Source organism: Pteronotus mesoamericanus, unplaced genomic scaffold (assembly GCF_021234165.1).
Source record: "Pteronotus mesoamericanus isolate MK-2021 breed Mesoamerican mustached bat unplaced genomic scaffold, CSHL_Meso_final contig_246, whole genome shotgun sequence".
Classification (NCBI taxonomy): Eukaryota; Metazoa; Chordata; class Mammalia; order Chiroptera; family Mormoopidae; genus Pteronotus; species Pteronotus mesoamericanus.
In genome coordinates this window covers 10,890,393-10,910,064 of record NW_026555104.1, presented here as the reverse complement: position 1 = coordinate 10,910,064, position 19,672 = coordinate 10,890,393, and the positions used below count along the sequence as shown (strand labels likewise).

The window sequence follows — 19,672 nt, the reverse complement described above, 5'->3', positions numbered from 1 at the left end:
ATGCTCCTGGCCTTTCCCAGGAAGTCTAAAATTCTTTCTCACTGGGTAGATCAGCTCACTTGATTTTTACAGAATATGAGACCTGGGGTCAAACCCTGTTCTAAAAAGCTTCTGGCCCTGGCTAGTGTGGCTCAGTGGGTTGAGTGCCCGCCTGTGAACCAATGGGTCACGGTTAGATCCCCAGTAGGGGCACATGCCTGGGTTGCATGCTGAGTCTCCATTTTGGGGGTGTGCGAGAGGCAACCACACCTCGATGTTTCTCTCCCTCTTTCTCCCTCCTTCTCCCTCCCTTCCCCCCTCTCTACAAATAATTTTTTTTAAAGCTTCTGAAAGGTGCTAATCTTGGCATCGGTGAACTCCTTTAGGGAGTGCGTGCCACTTATGGCTGTGTTTCTTGGGCCCTGGTGCACCCCTTAGGCAGCTCCACCTGAGGCAGGGCTCTCTTAAACCAAGCCACCAGAAGACTGTGTACATTCTGCCAGTCCCACTTTGGACATGGCAGGCAGTCCATCTGACACCATCCAGCAGCGCCCTATGTCTGCCTCTGCCGAGCCACCCTGAGCAAGCAATATTCAGTTGCTTCCTCTGGACAGCATTACCTTGGGCAGCACCCTCTTGGACACAGCCCGCAGAGTCCTGTGCCCTCCTTGTACAGAACCTGTTGTATACATTCGGTATGACCCTGGTGCCTGCCCTGTGGATGTCCAGCAGCCTCTAGTGCCCAGTGCAGACAGGACCTCAGGCAGGACCTCTCAGACACGAACAGCGGTCTCCCAGGGCAGTGCCGAGTGCTCTCATGGCCCGCTCTGGAGGCGCGCCCAGGCGCTGCCCGGAAGGCCGGGCATTTATCCCCGGAGTCGCCAGCAGGGAGCTCCCTTTCGGCTCGGTGAGCGCGGCCGCGGGGGGCGGCGCTGCGCTGCGCCGCGCTGCGCTCCAGCCCGGACCGGGCCGGGGCCGCTGGATGCAGCGTCTCCGCTTCTGCTGCCTGCCGGGCGGGCTCCGGCGGCCGGTGAGCGCGGGGAGACGGGGTCAGCCGCTTGGTGGGCCCGGCGGGGCGGGGGGCGGGTTCGGGACAGGAAGGCGGGCGGGCGGCGGGCCCGCCGGCTCCTGCTCCCCCCACTGTCCCCTGGAAGCAGCGGCCCGGACTCCCGGCTCCGGTCTCCGGTCTCCGGTTTGTGACCGCGCCGCGGAGCTCGGCGCCGGAGAGTGGGGTCCAACCGGGAGGGGCGGGGAGACCGAGCTCCGACCCCTTTTGCCAGCGGGGGACGAGGGGAGGCAGGGCAGGGTGGTCTTCAGTTTGGGGGGATTTGGGGCTCGGGGGAGCCCAGGTGGCCCTAAGCTGCGGGATGGAGGCTGCAGCCTCGGGGGTAGAGAGCTCCTCGGAGCCAGGCCCAGGTCCCCCAGACAGACCGACCCACCGAGGCTCTGGAAGGCAGCCGGGAAGGCGAGCACCTCCACACAGCCCTTTATCCCTCCCAGCGGCCTTCACCCTTTCACTGCCAGGCGGACAGCGGGCTGCTCTCAAAGGAGCAGCTGCTAGACAGCTGGCTAAACAATGGAGACCCCGCTTCCCCAGGCCCCCTCCCCTTGGGACAGAAGATGGGGGTGGGTGGGTGAATGGTAGGCTTTGGAGATGAGGGAGTGCAGGCTGTCCCCTGTGACTGGCTGCTCACCTCACCTTTCCCTGCAAAGGGGTGGGGTGTGTGTGGGAAGGTTGGACAGCCTGCCCCAGGCCTCTGGGAGAGACTGCCTCTAACGCCCCGCCCTGCTAACCTGTCATGCCAGTTGTTTCAACAATGGGAAGGGGAGGTGGTAAGGTTAGCTATCCCCCACCTGCAACCCCGTGTTAGGGGGTTGCTGCTTGGTACCAAGCCTAGTGAGGAGTGGATCATGTTCCTGGCTGAGATAAGGCCTACAGGGACGCACCACACATTGGGGCTTTGTTGTGGGGTTGGGGGTGTCACCCTGTTGCAAGGCACATGTGTCCTGCTGATTAGCTGGAAAGACTGCCAGCCAGAATGAGCTGGGGGGTGGAGAAAGGCATCCAGTTTTTTAGCGGGTACTCCTTTTGCCTGGCTTGGCATGTGTTTGGCAGTGTCCTCATGGTTTGTGTTTGTGCAGGGAGGCCTGGAATGATGCTTTCTGGGAGGAGTTCTGCCAACAGCCTTCCTGCCCTCAGATGGTCCCCCAAAATTATGGAATTGGATTCCCCCTCCCCTTCCCCTGCCAGTGACTTAGGCAGGTTTGCATGGATTCATTTTCTTTGAGTGTCTGTCATGACTGGCTGAGGAGGCCCTGTAGTCCCCTGAAGTGCAAAGTGTGTCTGCATCGGGCCATGCCGGAAGGGAGGGACCATGTCTAGGCAATTAAGGGCAAGATCACCTTAGCAAGACACTGACTCTAGACAGGTTCATGCTGCCTTTCTATGTGCTTATCAGGTCTGGAGCCCTTTTGGGGGGCTACTTGGTATCCTGTTGTGATGGCAATGGGCCCGGCCTTGCCTAACCGTTCCCCACTCGTTTGGTTCAGGAGTTATTTTCTGTTTGGGGATGTTGAAAGTTGCTCTCCTGAGGTCCCTGGCTTCCTGGCAGACCTCACTGCCCTTTGTCAATGGCCTGCCACCTCCTCAGCTTCCCCTCTAACTTTTTGTGATGAGGTCTTTCCAGGAAACATCCTCCTGTTTTCTGGACATGACTGGTTATATATAGCCTTGGGTGGAGGTGTGCTTGGCCATTTGGGGTTGGGGACGCTGGAATTGGGGCCTCAATTCCAGGAAGACAGTGGGGAAAGCTATTGTGTTGGGGCTTTAGGGGACTGAGAAGGGTTGTAGGTGGGGGTGGGAGGGATAGAATGCTGGTGGTCACTTCCTTTTGGAGCTTTGAACTTTGAACATTTGATGACCTGGTGCCTGGCAGCTCTGAGCATCTAGTTTGTTTACTCTTTCCCAGTCTGGCTCAGGTGCCAGGGTGTGTGCCCGAGGGCTTCCTCCCATGCTCCAGGCTCTCCTCAGCTGCCCTCACGCTGATTGTGTCCTTCCTGACTCCTGCCGGGTCCCTCAGCCTCACTCCCTGGCAGTCGGGGCAGCCAGCCTTTTGCCTGGAGCTTTCTTCACTGACCCCGCTTGAAACTGCTGATTGCAGGGTGAATGTGTCTTCAAAAGCTGGGCCTGAAAACTCTGGGGTCCCTCAGAGGCAGGTACCTGAAGGCAGACTGGGTGGGGCAGAGCTGGTGCTCGCGTGAAAGGGAGAATCCACCCTCCTGGGGTGGAGCAGGGAGTTGTTGGAACTAAGGAAGTCTTGATCCTGACTTGGTGTGTCACAGGTCTCCAGGGCAGCAGCGCTGTTCTTGCTCCTTCAAACCAAAGGTCTGTTCCCAGCCAGATCTCTCCCACCTGGAGTGGATACCACAGACTGGAACCAGAGCATTCATGTGAGCAGCGTCCTGTTGGCCTTGGGCCCCATTCCTTGTCCCAGGCCTCTTCTGGCCTTGGTGGGTAAAGCCGAGATAGTTTAAAGGTCTGAGAGGATATGAGGGCTCAGCCCACTCTGTGCTATGATTGACAGGTCCCCTGCAGGACTTGGGTTGGGGGCTTGATGGAGCTTTTAGCTTTTGCTTTGGGCCAGGCCCCAGAATGCTTTACCATCTGCTCACTGCACCTCAGCGCCCATCACTTTGTGAGGTGGACTGAATTAGAGGGTAGAGTGGGACAGTGGTGGGAGCTGGATTGAGAGGGTGGGGAGCAAACCGGGAAAGGCCCTACCAACTTCATTTTCTGCCCTTTTTCTGGACATAGAAACTGTGTGGCTTATAAATTATCCACATTGCTTTGACATTTCCAATAGCTCAGGGTTAAGCCGCAGTTTAAATTGTGGACTGATGATTTTACAGGGCCCAGGGCCCAGTCTCCCTGCCAGGTACTTTTATCGTCACTTACAAGAGATTATTTTTATTATACTCTGATATTCAGAGATGTTGGATGAAGGGCTCAAGGTCACACAGCAAGTCAGAGGCAGACCAGGGTTAGAACCTGCAGTTTGTGGTTGAGCAGAATCTCTCTCCAGCAAAGTCAAAGGCTTTGGGCCAAGTCTGAACTCTCTGGCCCATGGGCATTTTATAGTTGAAATAGCTGAGGCCTAGAGAGGGGGCTGGACTCGCTCAAGGTCACAGAAGGTGGGGTGAGGATGGTAGTTTTAACTGAGTTCAGCGCCTAGCAGGCTGCGGCAGGTTCCCCAATGAGACGGAGGAGTTGCACCTGGAAGAGCAGCGTGGGACCCAGCCAGCGACTGGCACCTCTCCTGCTCCCATTTCTCCCTGGGCCTGTGGTATCTGCGTTCCAGAGGAGACAGGAGGTGCCTCCAGGCTGTGGCTGCGCAGGGCCCTGCTGCCTGCAAGCGCAGTGGGCTGCTGGTTCCCTGCTCCGCGGCAGGCAGAGAAGGAAGCAGGGAGCCGGCAGGCAGTGGGGCGGCTGATGTCATGTGAGAAGCGTGCAGCCTGAGTGAGGGAGCACACCTGGAGCCAGGAAGCTCCGTGTGACCTGGCAGTGAGTCACGGGGCTCTGCGGAGCTCAGCAGAACCTGCCAGGAGAAGCTCAGTGGCGGCAGCAGGAACAGGCGTCACCACCCTGGGCGGCTCAGGCTAGGGCCACCGGGCCAGGCCAGGTGCCGTGTGAGCCCCACTGGGCTGCTTTTGCAGTCCTCAGTGGGCCGCTTTTGCAGTCCTCGGTGGGCCAGCACCGAGATAAAGGCCTTGGGGCTGTAGGAAATAGCCACTCAGGGAGGTCAGAGGCCACGCGAAAGAGGCCGGCTCTCTTGGGAAAGCATTTCCTTTGTATTTATTTAGGAGTGTGGTCTGGGCTAGGGTGGGGGGACTGACCCTTTTAAGTGTCCACCCACAGCAGCCAAGGCTTGGGATTCTAATGTTGTAGTTTCCATTTCCTGGGGTTTCTGCTTTGCCAGCTGCAGGGTGACCCATTTAAATCTGTCCCCTCTTAAAGCCACAAGACAACAGTGAGATCTATTTTAGCCAAGTCCCCCAAGTCACTGAAATTGTTTTGAGGCTTGAGAGGGCAATCTTAAACTTAGCATTGCAAACCTTGTTTACAGCTTAAATGCTTTTACTACTTTGTGAAACCTGTCTTTTTTCTTTTTCTTTATTTTTTAAAAATATTTACAATGGTGAAAGTAATATGCTAAAAAAAGGTTTAATGTGCAAGAAGTGTACTAGGTACAAAGCAAGTGTTACCCCTCTTTGCCACTACCCCACAGACAAAAACCACTGATAAATGTTTGCAGTGGATCTTTCCAGACTATTTTTTCAAGAGCTTGTTATACATTTTTATGTATATCTATAGCTTAAGATATTATATGTTACATAAATATAATTTTATATAAATATTAAAAATATTTTTTATGTAAGACATAAAGAATGTGACCAAAAGTAGAAGAAAAACTATATATAATCCCACTATCTAAAGCTGTAGGCTTAAATACACACACCCACCTACCAGCTAAAGTTCTTATTGTAAAGAATTAAAACAATATAGATAACACACAAGTCTGCTTTGACCCTTCTAAAATCCTTCTCTTCCACAAAACATACATTTTTCTATGCATATACAAATATTATATATAATGTACCATATATATATTCACACATATACATAGTTTTTAAAAATTTTGCAAAAATTATATACTATCTGACAACTTGCTTTTTTCACTTAATAATATAGTATAAAATCTTTCTAGGTCAGCATACACAAATCTACCTCATTCTTTTTAATAGCTACCTAGTTCTGTAATTTAGCTATTACTCTAGTGATGGTCATTTATAGTGAAGAATTTTACTATTACAAACAATGCTGTAAGGATTAGTCATGTTTATTGTGTGGATATATCTATAGATGTCCTCTAAGAGGAATTGCCCAGTCAAAGAATATGTACACTTAAATGTTTTCATAGATACCACCAACTTGTGCACCTTATACCAACTTATACTCCCACCAGCACATATGAAATGACCTGCTCCCCATCCTCTAATTGACTGTTATTACTAATCTTGGTAGTTTTTTAACAAACTGCCAAGTGAACAATGGTATACCTCTTTTATTTCACGTGTCTGAATATTACTGAGGCAGAAGACCCATTTATGCTTGTTGGCCATTCGTATTTCTGCATCTGTGTGTCGCCTGGCCTTATCCCTGGCAGTACCTATGTGGGGCCTCTGGACCTGAGCCAGTGTGATCCAGGTTGGCCATGTGCTCATTGGCTAGCCTTCACTTCTTTGGGCTTTACTTTCTATATACAAACATCCTATCTGGCATTGAGATTTTTATGTCTACACTTATTTTAGTCACACTTGCGCTGGTAGTCACTTGTGTACTTTAGTATCCTCTCTACCATCCCATTTAGATGTGAGAATGTGTCCTGCTTCTATTGGGTACCATTCTTGAGGGCTTACTCTGGGCTAGGCATTATATAAAGGGCTTCTACACATTTAATTCTCATGCCTTATGTGGTAGGTACTATTATTATCTCCACTTTAGAAATGGGAAAAATGAAAGCACAGAGGCCTTAAGTGACTTGTCCAAGATTACATCGCTATTAACTTGAATTTGGTCCCAGGTTTGTTGCCTGACATCTATAACTGAAGCTGTTTCATTATTTTTATTTATCTTATATCTCTTGTATTTAATAGGTGCTTGATAGATATTTTTCCTTAATATTTTATCACAAAGCTCTGCAAACATTTAGACAAGTTAAAAATTTTACAGTGAACAACCCCCACCTCCTAGATTCTACAATTACACTTTACTATCCTTGCTTTATCACATATTTATCCCTTGATCTATTCATGACTTATCCTACATCCTTTAAAAAATATATTTATTTATTTATTTATTTTTAGACAGAGGGGAAGGGAGGGAGAAAGAGGGAGAAAAACATCAGTGTGGCTGCCTCTCATGCGCCCCCTACTGGGGACCCGGCCCACAACCCAGGCATGTGCCCTGACTTGAAATCAAACAGTGACCCTTTGGTTCGCAGGCCAGCACTCAGTCCACAGAGCCACACCAGCCAGGGCTTATCTTACATTTTTGATGCATCTCAAAGTAATTTGTAGTCGTCAGTATACGCGGCCCCAAATACTTTAGCATACATGTTAACTAGCGTTCAATATGCAGTTAACAGTTTTTTCATTTCAGTGAATATTTCACACAATGAAATGCACAAATCTATGTGTACTATTTGATGCTGTTGATGAATGTATACACATATATCAATCCAAACTCCTATCAAGATAGGTAGCATGAGCATCACCCCAGAGTTTCCTCATGTCCTTTCTCAGGCAAACCTTACCACCACCTCCCAGAGTTAATCACTGTTTTATTTTTTCCCACCTTAGGTTGGTTTTGCCTATACTAGAACTTCATATAAATATCATACCAGTATGTATTCTTTTGTCAACGACTTCTCTTCCCGTCACTTGAGATAATGTTTTTGAGATTCATCCCTCTTATGTGTATCAGTAGTCGCTCCCTTTTTATTGCTGAGTAGTATTCCATTATATGAATATGTAAATTGTCTCTCCTGTTGGTGAACAGATGGATGCATATTTGAGTTGAATGATTCTTACCCTCAAAATGCTTTCTGCTTTAAAGTCATGAAACAGTTGAATTGACTGAGTCAATTGTAGTTTGCTTTGATTTCGAAGATGGGGCCAAATTATTTAGGTATATGCCCTACTTTACATACTGACCCTAATTTACATGCATACTTTTTCTCCACTTAAAATTAGAATGGCCTTCTGGAGTAGGGTGAGGGGATAAAGGTAGAGAAGGAGGTCAGACAAACTGTAAGGTTTCCTTCACTGAAGAGAGTAAGAGACGAAGGGGAGGCGGGTAGAAATTGCAGCCTGGAATGGAGAGTGGGGAGGTGGTGATGTCATTGCTGCTGGGGACTTTGGACGTGAGGACAGGAGATGCTGGAAATTCTGGGGGTCTACAAAAAGGTGACAGAGCCCAGGTCTCTAGCAGATTGGGTGCTGAGAAGCAGAGGAGCGGAAGAGCAGCAGCAGCAGCAGCTGCTGCATTGCAGGTCTGACCCTGACGTGGGAGATTGCAGGTAGCCCTAGACATGGGGCACAGGAGGGAGCCCAGGCCACAGCCAGGCCTGGCAATTGTAGGAATGACAGTGGGGAAGGGCTGTGCGGATGACAATGGCAGCACAGGGATGATGAGGGAAGGGCTGAAATGAACTCAGTCTCCAAAGGCCTCAGGGTTGGGATAAGAGGGGTGACTTTGGCAGAAAGTTAATAACTAACCTGTGTCCACAAGAGACTTAGATATTTGGAATTTTAGAGCTAGAAAAGGCCTAGATCATCTAGTCCAACCTTGAGCAAAGTGACAGGCTCAAGGTCCCCTGGTGATTTGTTGGCAGATTCAGGCCTAGATACCAGATCTCCTAACACTCCGGGCCAGCACTATCTCCTGTGCTGCTGCTGTTGTGACTGTTGTTCCCACCTGCCATGGTGACAATGAGGGGCAAGAAAGACAGGAATTTATATGAAATTATTTCCCAGGGACCTTTCCAGCCCAGAGATTCTAGAATCCGGGGCCTTTTTTCTGTTGGTAACTGCTCAAATATCTAGCCCCCAGCAAAGAGCCAGGATTAGGTAAGGATTTCAGAGTGAGAGTTGGAGACTGAAAGATGTCTTAGTGGGACAGCACTGAAGGCATTTGGGCCCTCTGTGGTTGGGCTGAGGCCAAGATGCTCATTTGTGCTCTCCACGTCCTTGAAGTGGGTTTCTTTCTTTATTTCCTCGTAGTATCCCCTGGAGCCATCTTCCAAACCAGCCCTTTAAGACTGCAAAGTAGCCAGGGCTGGTTTGGCTGAGTTGGTGGGAGCGCCCTCCCGGACATGAAAAGGTTGGGGCATGTAGAGGAGGCAACCAGTCGATATTTCTCTCTCACATTGATGTTTCTCTCTCTTTCTCCCCATTCCTCTCTCTCTAAAATCAATAAACATATTTGAAAAATTTTAAGACAGTGTTGGGTAGTGGCAGGTGAGAGGTAAGGTGGGCAGTGAGCAGCTGAAGATCTTCTGTCCTGGCATATAGTAGATCTGTGTCACAGCCCCATCAATGGTTCAGGAGGAGAAGGAGAGACTCCCCATGTCAAAGCAGAACCCTAAAGAGAAGATACCTGCTGTCAGCCCCACTCCAAATCAGTCCAGACCCAGCTGGCCAAGGTTGCCCCTGGCTTTGTTCCTCTTGGGCCCTAGATTTCTTGGCTTCCTAATTCCAGGTACTGTGCATGGAGCATTTAGAACCAAAAAGTTCAGAGGGAACTTTGTTTTACCAGGTAGAGACTTAGATGAGAGGAGGAAAGGGGTACCTGCCAGGACCACGGAGAGCTAGGGACTAGACCAGATTTCCCACCCGTTTGGATGTGTTCTACAGCTAAAGACTTCTCAAAAATTGTACTGCCAAGTCCTATAGCAATTAGCCACCTGGGGCTACTGGATACTTGAAATGTAGTTAGATTGAGTTGAGATATGCTCTAAGTGGAAAATATGCACTGGATTCAAAGACCTAGTAAGGACAAGAGAATATAAAATATCTTGATATTTTTACATTGATTACATATTAAGATGACAATATTTTGGATATATTTACATTAAATAAATGATATCATTGAAGTTAATTTCACCCTTTTTTTAACCTTTTAAAATGTGACTGCTAAAAAATATAAAATTACTATATGACTTGAATTATATTTCTTTTGGATAGCACTGCCCTAGAAAGGGTATGTTTATCTCTTGGGAACAACTTGAGTGAGGGGGCTGGGCAAGGGGATAGCAATTACCCAGTGCACCGGGGCCCCTTGGGAGTTCCTGACCTTGATGCCTTCCTAGGCATTGTACCTGGGTTGGTGGGTCCCTCTCAGTAGAATGGGGAGCCTGGAGAGCCCTGCTTGGCTGTGGGGGTGGGGTACACAGAAGAAAGGCCTATCCGGGCTCTTGAAATAGGTCATTGTTGAAAGGAGTACGCTTGTAGGTCCTGTGTCTGGAATTCAGGGGGAAGGCCTTCATGGACAGAGAAAAAAATTACATTTAATTTCTAATTAGCTGGTATGGCCTACTTCTCCTTCTTGTTCCCTGCTGGTTAGAACAGGGAAGGCTGTCTCAACTCCACCCCCATCAGGTTTGTCTCAATTCTGTCCCCAGTCAGGTGTGCACAGGGGCGGGAATAGGCTGGCGCCATTGGCACACGTGCCCTGGTGCCGAGGTCCCCTCTCATGCTGCCACAACTTTCTTCCTGGAGCTATATTTAGGTGTTGGTCTGGGGAAAAGGATGTGAGTTTTTCAGGATCCTGTTTATCCAGCAGATCCCACCTCTACCCCCACTGCACAGCTGTCTGCCCTCTGTTTAGTCTGGAACTTCCCCTTACTTCCCTCTCTGCTTCAATTTGGGTACCCAGAACCTAGAAAGAAACAATATTTGCCATTGTTTTCTGATATGGCCACTTATTAGCCATGTGACAACTAACATATACTTAATTTTCTCATTTGTAGAGATAATGATACCTACCTGGCAGGGATGCTATGAAGTTCAAATGAGGTCATGTGTGTAGAGTGCCTGGCATTAAGCCTAAGTGGTGCTCATTAAGTAAGTGTTGGTTCTTTGTGGTCCTCTGTCAGGCAGTGGCTAAGGCTGCTGTTCTAGGAATAACAGGCTTAGGAAAGAGCCCAGGAGCACGTGATGTCTGTTGCCGTAAGGGCTATTGGCTATGTGGCGATGATGGTGCACTGAGTCCCTTTGCTTTCTCCCTCGTGTTTGAATCTTAAGTCGGGTCCCAAGTTGACTTGATGGCATCCCCTTGCCAGGAGGTCAGATCTGCCAGATGCCCCCTCCATGCACACCTAAGCCTGGGTCTGTCAGGGATCACAGGAAATGAGAGATTTTGGAGTTTGGGCTTTTCTATCCTTATCTAAACCTCAAGTTTCCTTATTTGTGAAATGGGTGTAACAGTAGACCTCCCCATAGCAGTGTTATAAGGCTTAGCTTAACTGAGACAGTTTTTTATTTTTATAAAAGATTTTATTTATTTATTTTTAGAGAGGGGGAAGGAAGGGAGAAAGAGAGGGAGAGAAACATTGATGTGCGAGAGAAACATAGATTGGTTGCCTCTCGCATGCCCCCAAATGGGGACCTAGCCCACAACGTAGGCCTGTGCGTTGTCTGGGAATTGAACCAGTGGCCTTTCGTTTCACAGGCCAGCGCTCAGTCCACTAAGCCACATCAGCCAAGGCTAACTGAGACAGTTTTGAATAAAGCAGAGAACTGGCACATAGCTGGCACTCTGTGAGGGGTAGCTGTGCTCAGCAGTTGGCCATGACTGGACTGGAGATGCAGGAAGAGCCTCTGCTCAAATAACCTTTCTTTTTCTCTCTGTTTCTATCTGCAGCAGCACAGTGGAACACAAAGGCCCTGTGCTAAGCACCCATAATCCTCTGGGGTACCACCCTTAAAAACAGCACCCCCACCATGTTTAACCTAATGAAGAAAGACAAGGACAAAGATGGCGGGCGGAAGGAGAAGAAGGAGAAAAAGGAGAAGAAGGAGCGGATGTCAGCGGCAGAGCTGAGGAGCCTGGAGGAGATGAGCCTGAGACGAGGCTTTTTCAACCTGAACCGCTCTTCCAAGCGTGAATCTAAGATGCGCCTGGAAATCTCCAACCCCATCCCCATCAAGGTGGCCAGTGGCTCCGACCTGCACCTGACTGACATTGACTCCGACAGCAACAGGGGCAGTGTCATCCTGGACTCGGGCCACCTCAGCACAGCGAGCTCCAGTGATGACCTCAAGGGTGAGGAAGGTGGCTTCCGTGGCTCTGTGCTGCAGCGGGCTGCCAAGTTCGGCTCTCTGGCCAAGCAGAACTCGCAGATGATTGTCAAGCGCTTCTCCTTCTCCCAGCGGAGCCGGGATGAGAGTGCTTCTGAGACCTCCACCCCCTCAGAGCACTCTGCTGCCCCATCTCCGCAGGTGGAGGTGAGGACTCTAGAGGGACAGCTCGTACAGCATCCTGGCCCAGGCCTCCCTCGACTGGGACCCCGCTCCCGAGTCCCCGAGCTGGTGACTAAAAGGTTTCCAGCTGACCTGCGCTTGCCCCCTGTGGTGTCCCCGCCACCCCCTGCCCTCCGGGAGCTGGAGTTGCAACGAAGGCCCACCGGAGACTTTGGCTTCTCCCTGCGGCGCACAACCATGCTGGATCGGGGCCCTGAGGGCCAGGTCTATCGGAAGGTGGTTCACTTTGCTGAGCCTGGTGCAGGCACCAAGGACCTGGCCCTGGGGCTGGTGCCAGGTGACCGTCTGGTGGAGATTAATGGGCACAACGTGGAGAGCAAGTCCCGGGATGAGATTGTGGAGATGATCCGGCAGTCCGGGGACAGCGTGCGGCTCAAGGTGCAGCCCATCCCAGAGCTCAGTGAGCTTAGCCGGAGCTGGCTGCGGAGTGGCGAGGGACCCCGCAGGGAGCCGGCCGATGTGAGTGTTTCCCTGGGGAGGAGCAGGGACCGGGACTGCTGGTGTCTCCTGTGATTGTACTTAGGTGGCTGATGGGAGTACCTAAGAGCTACAGTCAGAGCCTAGCGAGTGTGTGAGTGGTGAAGCTGGGCCACTCCTTGGGCCACTTACCTGGCTTGTGGGGAGAAGGGATGGACCTTAGGTGGGGGCCGTACATGCTCATACAAGCTTCATGATTTCCTGAGCCTGAAATTGGGGCATGGAGGCTAACGTGCTACTTCCAGATGCGAGACACACAGTGTGGACTACTAGTCCAGACTGGTATCTGGACTAAAATATAGGATTTCCATGTTATTTAGATATTGGAAATGAAAAAAAAAAAAGAAATTATTTCAAATCAGGGCTGTTGTGGAACATCTGGATATGCATGCAGCTGCTTTGGTAGCTCCTGGGAAGATGACGTCAGGCCTCCTCTTGCCTCTTAGTGAGTGAGGAGTTGAATACCAGGTGATGTTGCAGAGATAAGCAGGGGCCAAATCATGAAAGACCTTGTAAATCATGGTAGGAGTTTAGATTTTATCCCAGTGAAATGGAACCATTGTAGGGTTTGAAGCAGGTGACGGGGGGCGATGGGGGGCAGGGGACTGAGTTTGATTTATGGAGATTGCTTGTACTCCAAGAGTTTTATTATCTTTCCTGGAAGAAGGAAATGCATGGCCCTGGAAACGTAACGGGGATGAAGCCTACAGAGATAGTATGACCTGACTATCTCTGACAGTGAAGACCCCAGCTGTTATGCTGCCCACACAGAACAACAGTACAAGGGGGTGACATAGGCCCAGAAGAGACTGAGGTTAACTGTATCCATCTGATTGAGCAGGAACCAACCCAGTTTAACTTCTGAAAAGATGGTCCCTAGGCAGATGGAGATCTCTAACCCCAGGGGCCTTTTGATAAGGTGGCTACATATCAATTTGGAATGTTCAGCCTGAGACAACGCATGAAGGGCGAATTGGCCTCTGGTCATTCCTCTCTTCCAGCTGTGGCTTTTAGGACTGGCCAGGACCTTTCAGCAGTAAGTGACCAACCAGATGTGTCCAAGTCAGAAATAGGAGGAAATGCTAAGGAAGCAGACAGAGTCCTGGTCCTAGCTTTCTCCCTGAGACGGGAAGTAGTTACTCAGATGGCTGCTCAGCCCAGCAGCATATCAGGCCTGGAGGGCCCGGGAGCGGCAGGGTCAGGCTCTGGCAGGAAGCACTGGAGCTGGGTTCCAGACCTGGCTTTTACCCTGGAGCTGGCGGGGTCAGGCAGCTTTGCTAATCAGGAAGAGGTAGTGATTGGGAGAGAGCCTGTCGTAGAAGCCAGGGAAGGACCTGGACATTTTTATTCCAGAAACACATTGAGCACCTACTCTGTGTTAGCCACCAGGCTAGACTGAACTTGGGGAACCACAGCTTAGAGGAGTGGTCGTTAGCTCAGAACCAAAGACCATACCATGTTGCCACATCTATCTATTGTCTCCCAAGTTAACATTGCCTTCAATAGATGGAATTTTCTTCTTAAAGAATGAATCCCCTAGGGGATTGTTGCCAGCTCCCCGCTGAACCACAGCGCAGGCCTCTGTGGGGCTCAGGGCCCGACATCACAGATGCTGTTTAGTGTTTCTCTTTATAGCACAGGGATCATCTTGGCATCTCGTATTTCCCAGCCACTCTCCTCCCCAGTTAGCTGCTGCTACCCCATCCCTGGGGAAGCGGACAGTTTAGCTTTGGAAGCCCAGGTGGATCCCACCTTACAGCTGGTATCATGGAAATGCAGGCTTGCTCTAGCCCATGAGGCAAGACTATTAGGTGCCCAGAGGACTTCTTCCCCTACCTGGGGGATCCGGCAGGGGACACAGTAGAAAGCCCCATCCTCCTAAGTCTCCTAGAACTGTCTGACAAGACAACAAGAAGCATAGGGCTGAAGGAAGTTCCATATCTTTTCTTCCCTGGGTAGGTGGTGGGGATTTCTGCCACACAGAGGGGAGCGGAGCGAGCCCAGCATTGTGGCTTCCTGAGACAGACCCCAGAGCTGGTGCGGGAGTGCTACAGCCTCGGCTGCGGCTCTCATCCTCTATCTCTTCTTCCTCCCACTCCTATTCCTGCTCCTTTTTTTGGCAGCAGTTCTAATCCCAGTTCCATGCCAAGAAACGAGTCTTCCTACCTCCTCCATATTCCTGGGTGGGCGGGGTACCCTGACAACTCTAGCCCCACAGGGACAGCTCGGGCGGCCACCCTGTCCGCCAGGCCATCCATCAACTGTGTCCACACGTTGCCTGTCCCCAGGGAGCTCTAAGGGAGCTGGCTGGCCATCTGTTTCCTTTCTGCACACAGATGGGGGCCAAGCCCCATGACTTCTGTCCATGGCCTGTTCAGAAAGCCCCAGGGAGAGAGAGCCCCTTGGGTTTCCTTCTCACGTGGAGTGTGTCCAGAGTGCTTGGCTGACACCTTGTTCATGTGTCTCTGAGCTGCTAGACAAGGCTCCACTGGGAGTAGGGGGCCACAGTAGTAGGCCGGACTTGGGACCTGATGGAAATCACTCAGCAGGCCTGAGGGAAGCAGCCCTTCTTCCACCATCTATCCTTCCACTCACCTCTCTCCTAAACCAACGATTTCTACCGGCGTGGCACAAGAATTTTTAAAACATGCAATACCTGACTATTTAGTCAGGGGCACTGACCTCTTTTCCCTTAGATTGTCAAATAAAAAAAGTGACAACAGCCAACACACAACAACAGCCAACTAGTGTGAATGAGTCAAAATTATACCTATGTTTTTTGTCAGGTCAGCAAAAAATATGTTGGGTTTGTTTTTTTTGTTTTTTTTGTTTGTTTTTTTTTTTGGTGTACCGCAGAATTTTAGTAATTAGTTTATATGTGCCATGAGATGAAAAAGGCTGAAAAATTGCTGTACTGAACAAACATTTGTTGAGCGCTTACTGTGTGTCCTGGGACGCAGCCGTGAGCAGCACGTAACCCCAGCTCCAAGGAACTCCTAGTCTAGTGGGAGATGATCAAGTAGCCGACAATGACATTGCCATTTGAGAAGCTCAGTGACGGGCCAGTACAAGGCTACTAGGGAGCACAGAAGAGGAACTTCAAGTATAGTCTTTGGAGTGAGTCAGAGAGAGCTGACATAGAGGGGAGGCAGGAGGAAGGAAAAGGCTGTATTAGACACAAATTTGAGGCCTAGAGATTGGAGAGAAAATGACACATTTGGAGAATAAAGCTGGGGGACAGTGTGTGGGGGCAGTACTGAGAGAAGCAGCAAAAGAAGCAAGCAGGAGCCAGGTCACAAAGGCCGCTGTGAGTCATGCTAGGAAATATAAACTTTAACCTAAGGGCAATGTAGCAGTTTAATCAGGAAGTGATAGAGAGGGTTTAGAAAATCTCTCTAGCTGTTTTTGGAGACTTTCTGGTACAGCAAGGGTAGCTGTGGGAAGAATAGAGAGGGAGCTATTCTAGTAATCCTGGTAGGATGATTGGAGGTCTAAACTTGGGTAGAAGCATTGGAAATGGAGAGAGGTATCAAATGTAAACAACTGAGGCAGATTCTGAAGTCTTGGTGATTGCTGTGAGGGAAGGAGGAGAGGAGGGGTCAAGTATGACTGCCAGGTTTGGGGAAGGATGCTAAGTTCTTTCCATGGTTCCTCAGGGAAAGTATTTTGGGGGGCATCTGTTTTTAGATCAGTTACTCTTTAATCTTCTAGAGGCAAAGAGTTCCCTGAGCTGGTGAGATTAAGGGAGGTATTGGTGAAGATGAGGATCTCAGGACCCCAGCTGGATCAAAATTCCTCTCTCCAGTTCCATGAGTCCGGGTGGAAAGTCTGTGCCCATGGAGAAGAGGTAGGGCCCGGGTAGGTAGGGTCAGGGAGAGAGGAGAGCTGGTCCCTTCCATTTGTATCCTCAGTAGGCCCATCGTGGGGGCCAAGTGGATTACCTGCGAATGTAGGATGTCTCTGCTGAGCTCAGAAAAGTCCACGTGGCTAAAGCCTGGCCAATGTAGTTGTTCTCCTGCTGCCAAGAGCCAGAGGGCTGGGCTGCATGGGAGCCCTACCCAGAAAGCACTGCTTCCTGAGCTTTTGAGGATGTGGTAGGAGGAGAGAGGAGGGATCTAAAGGAAGGCCTGCTACCCTCCCCAGTCAAGTCTAGTTTCCTGAGCCCTATGGAGCTGTCAGGCATTTGCTAGAGATCTGTGATACAATTTCTTCTCTTCTTGGACCTTAGAGGTTGTTCACGATTGCTATAGCATTGTGAGGTTCCTTAAGAGGTCACCATATCCATCTAAAACACCTCCACATTCAGGAGACCCTAGGAGAGTGCATGTTATAGTGGAAAGAACATGGACTTTGGAACCAGTTTGAGTTATACTAAAGTTACCAAATTCTTTTGAGCTTCAGTTTAGTCATTCCCTTAAACATTTTTAAAAAATATTTAAAAATATGTTTATCGATGTTAGAGAGGAAGGTAGGGGGAGAGAGAGAAACATCTATGTGAGAGGGAAACATCGATTGGTTGCCTGCCATATGTGCCCTGACCAGGAATTGAACCCCTAGCCATTTGGTTTACAGGTCAATGCTCCAGCCAACTGAGCCACACTGGTCAGGGCTCCCTTGAACATTTAATGAAGGCTGTTTGAGGACCAGGCACTGTACTGGGCATTGGGGGATTAAGTAAATAAAATAGAATCTTTCCTTGAGGAAGCATAGACATAAATAAGGAAAAGCAACCAAGCACCATAAATGCTATCATAGAAGCCTGTACAGGTAAACAGCAGGGTGGGAAGGAGGAAGTGGGCAGTTTGACCTAGGGAGAATGGGTGGTAACTAGGAGGGGCCTCTTAGAGGATGTGACCCTTGATCTCCATAAATGGGCCTTACTCTGTCCTCCCAGAATTGGAGAAGATGAAGTCAAAGAAAGATGTGCACCCAACCCACCCGCTCCAGTTTTCTCTGAGAAGAATAGAGACTTGTTTTTTATTCTATATCCTATACCTTATGGGTCTTTATTTAAGATAGACATGTTTATGTTTTAGGTGAGATCACTTAGCAGACTTTGGCAAGTAGTAAATGCTTAGGAAGATTAGTATCTTCCCCTCTACCCCGTCTCCGAAGACACCCAGGGAGAGTAATTTTGCAGCCTCCCTAATTAACCCATCCTTCTGTTCACCCATCATTGCTCCTGCTAAGGTTTTCTTTCGAATCGAGACTCGTGGTGCTTTAGTCCAAACTCTTTCACTGTGGCTGTGAAAAACAGCCCACTGGAGGGAGAGATGGGCACTGGGTGCTCCCTAGCTTTTCCTGGCTTCTTAGCTCCCAGCTTCTCGGGCCTGCAGGCATGGGCATCAGTAGCCCTGCAGGAGACAGGCCAGTCAGGGTTGCCTGCAGGTGGGAGAAGAGCAGGGGCCCTGTGGCATGGTGGAAGCCCTGTGGCACTGTATGAGCCTCATCACCCTCATCCACAGGACCCTGCGTGCTGCCAGGAGCGGGGACTGCAGATTCCAAGGAGAGACTCAAAACTGCTAGAAGGCCAGGTCTGCCAGGCCAGCTGCTGAGCGGTGGGCTTTCCCAGGGGCCTCCGGAGGTACTGGAGCAGCCGGGTGCTACCTGGGCTCAGTGTTCTAGAATGCTTCTGTTCCTAATGCTGCTCTAAATGATCCTTGGAGGGGTTTTGGTCTTTAAAACAGACAATTTTTACTTCATTTTGTGCCAAAGCTCCAGGCACTTCTGGCATCAGAGGCTCACCATGTGAGAGCCCTAGCTTGGGGGCTCAAAGTAGACCCAAACGGAGTTCTTCGGGTGATGAGGGGCTGGGGGCAGGTCCAAGGGCATGAGAACTGATGGGTGAAAGGCATTAAGGGGCTTTTCTTTTGGGAGGGTGTCTGTCCTGGATTAGTTAGTAGGTGTGTGGAACCAGCAAGATAGAGTAGTGTACTAGGTCATTTCTGTTCTGCTAGGTCTCCCTTCTCTGTCCTCAGAGGCACCATTCTGCCTCCTCAGTGAGATGCTAGATGGACTGCAGCCCCTCAGTGCCCTGACCACATTGAACGGTGTGTGGGTACACGTCGTGGTCATTGGTTGTTTTTGCAGGCACAACTTGGACCCCTGGTGCGGGGACGGGACCTTGACTGAGGTTGCCTGTGCGGGCCCCTTCCAGCCTGGTCAGAACCCCTCCGGCCCACCCCGATATCCTTGGCCACCCTGTCCTCTGCCCCTTCTAATCTCTTATTTACATTGAAATGGTTCTGGAAAATACCAGATATGCAAACACCCAGACTAGGGGTGGGTGAGGAGTGAGGTGAAGGGGGGGTTGTGGCGGGTGGGAACACAAGTATTTTAAAAATGCTGCAAATCTCTACAGTGTTTCCCAGAAACCACAAGCACGCATTCTGCCTGCCAGCAGGGCTCCCGCCACCCCACTACACTGAGCTGCTGGATCGTCCTCACTGCAGCCTGGGGTGGAGAGCAGCCTCTGTGTGTGGGAGGGGGGACCGGTGACCCAGCTGGGGAGGGGGCGCCCCTGCTGCCTGGGCAGGCTGCCTAGTGCCTCCATTGTCAGTCCTGGGCAGTCGTGGGGATGTGCCCCAGGCATCCAGCCCCACTGTGGGTGCCCACCAAGCCAGACAGGCACTGCCAAGGAGTGGAGTCTTCATGGCTCCCCGCCTCAAACTGCTGAGCAGTTTGCGGGGTGGGGGGAACCCCAGCCAACCCTAGAGTCCTGCGTGGTGTTTGGCAGCAGCTTCTGTTCTGTTAACTACAGGGGACAGTGTCAGCAAAGCTTATTTTTTCCGTTGCTGGCTCTAGTTAGGTTGGGAAACAGCTCCCTTAGACCTCGGTCACCACTCTGGCTCCCTTGATCTCCTGCATGTGCTCCTCAGATCGGGCATGGCATCCTGCCCTGTCTCAGCACAGACCCTGGGGCAGGGGAGAGTGTAGGGTGTCTGTCCAGTACTCTGCGTGGCATCTAGTACAGTACGGAACACGTTCGTGCTCCTCAGGTGGTGTTTAACTGAGCTGGTCAAGACTCAGCTGAACAGAAATGCCTTGAGGGAAGGGCGTGAAAAGCAATAGCAAGGATGAGGATCGTGGCTAGAGTTCACTGTACATTAGGCAC

The 19,672-nt window shown here is 50.4% G+C and overlaps 1 protein-coding gene across 7 annotated transcripts in view; it reads left to right on the top strand.

Annotated features, from left to right (window-relative positions):
- The first annotated feature begins 880 nt into the window (after positions 1–880).
- MYO18A (myosin XVIIIA) overlaps positions 881–19,672 on the top strand; it is a 93,260-nt gene continuing 74,468 nt past the window's right edge. For 6 of the 7 annotated variants that reach the window (XM_054573233.1, XM_054573239.1, XM_054573238.1 and 3 more), the window contains exons 1-2: positions 881–1,009; positions 11,462–12,540. In XM_054573233.1, the coding sequence (XP_054429208.1) occupies positions 11,542–12,540 (999 nt within the window). In that variant the 5' untranslated portion in view covers positions 881–1,009; positions 11,462–11,541. Of the gene's footprint in view, positions 1,010–3,321; positions 3,430–11,461; positions 12,541–19,672 lie in introns of all 7 variants that reach the window. The other variant, XM_054573231.1, reaches the window with a different exon arrangement.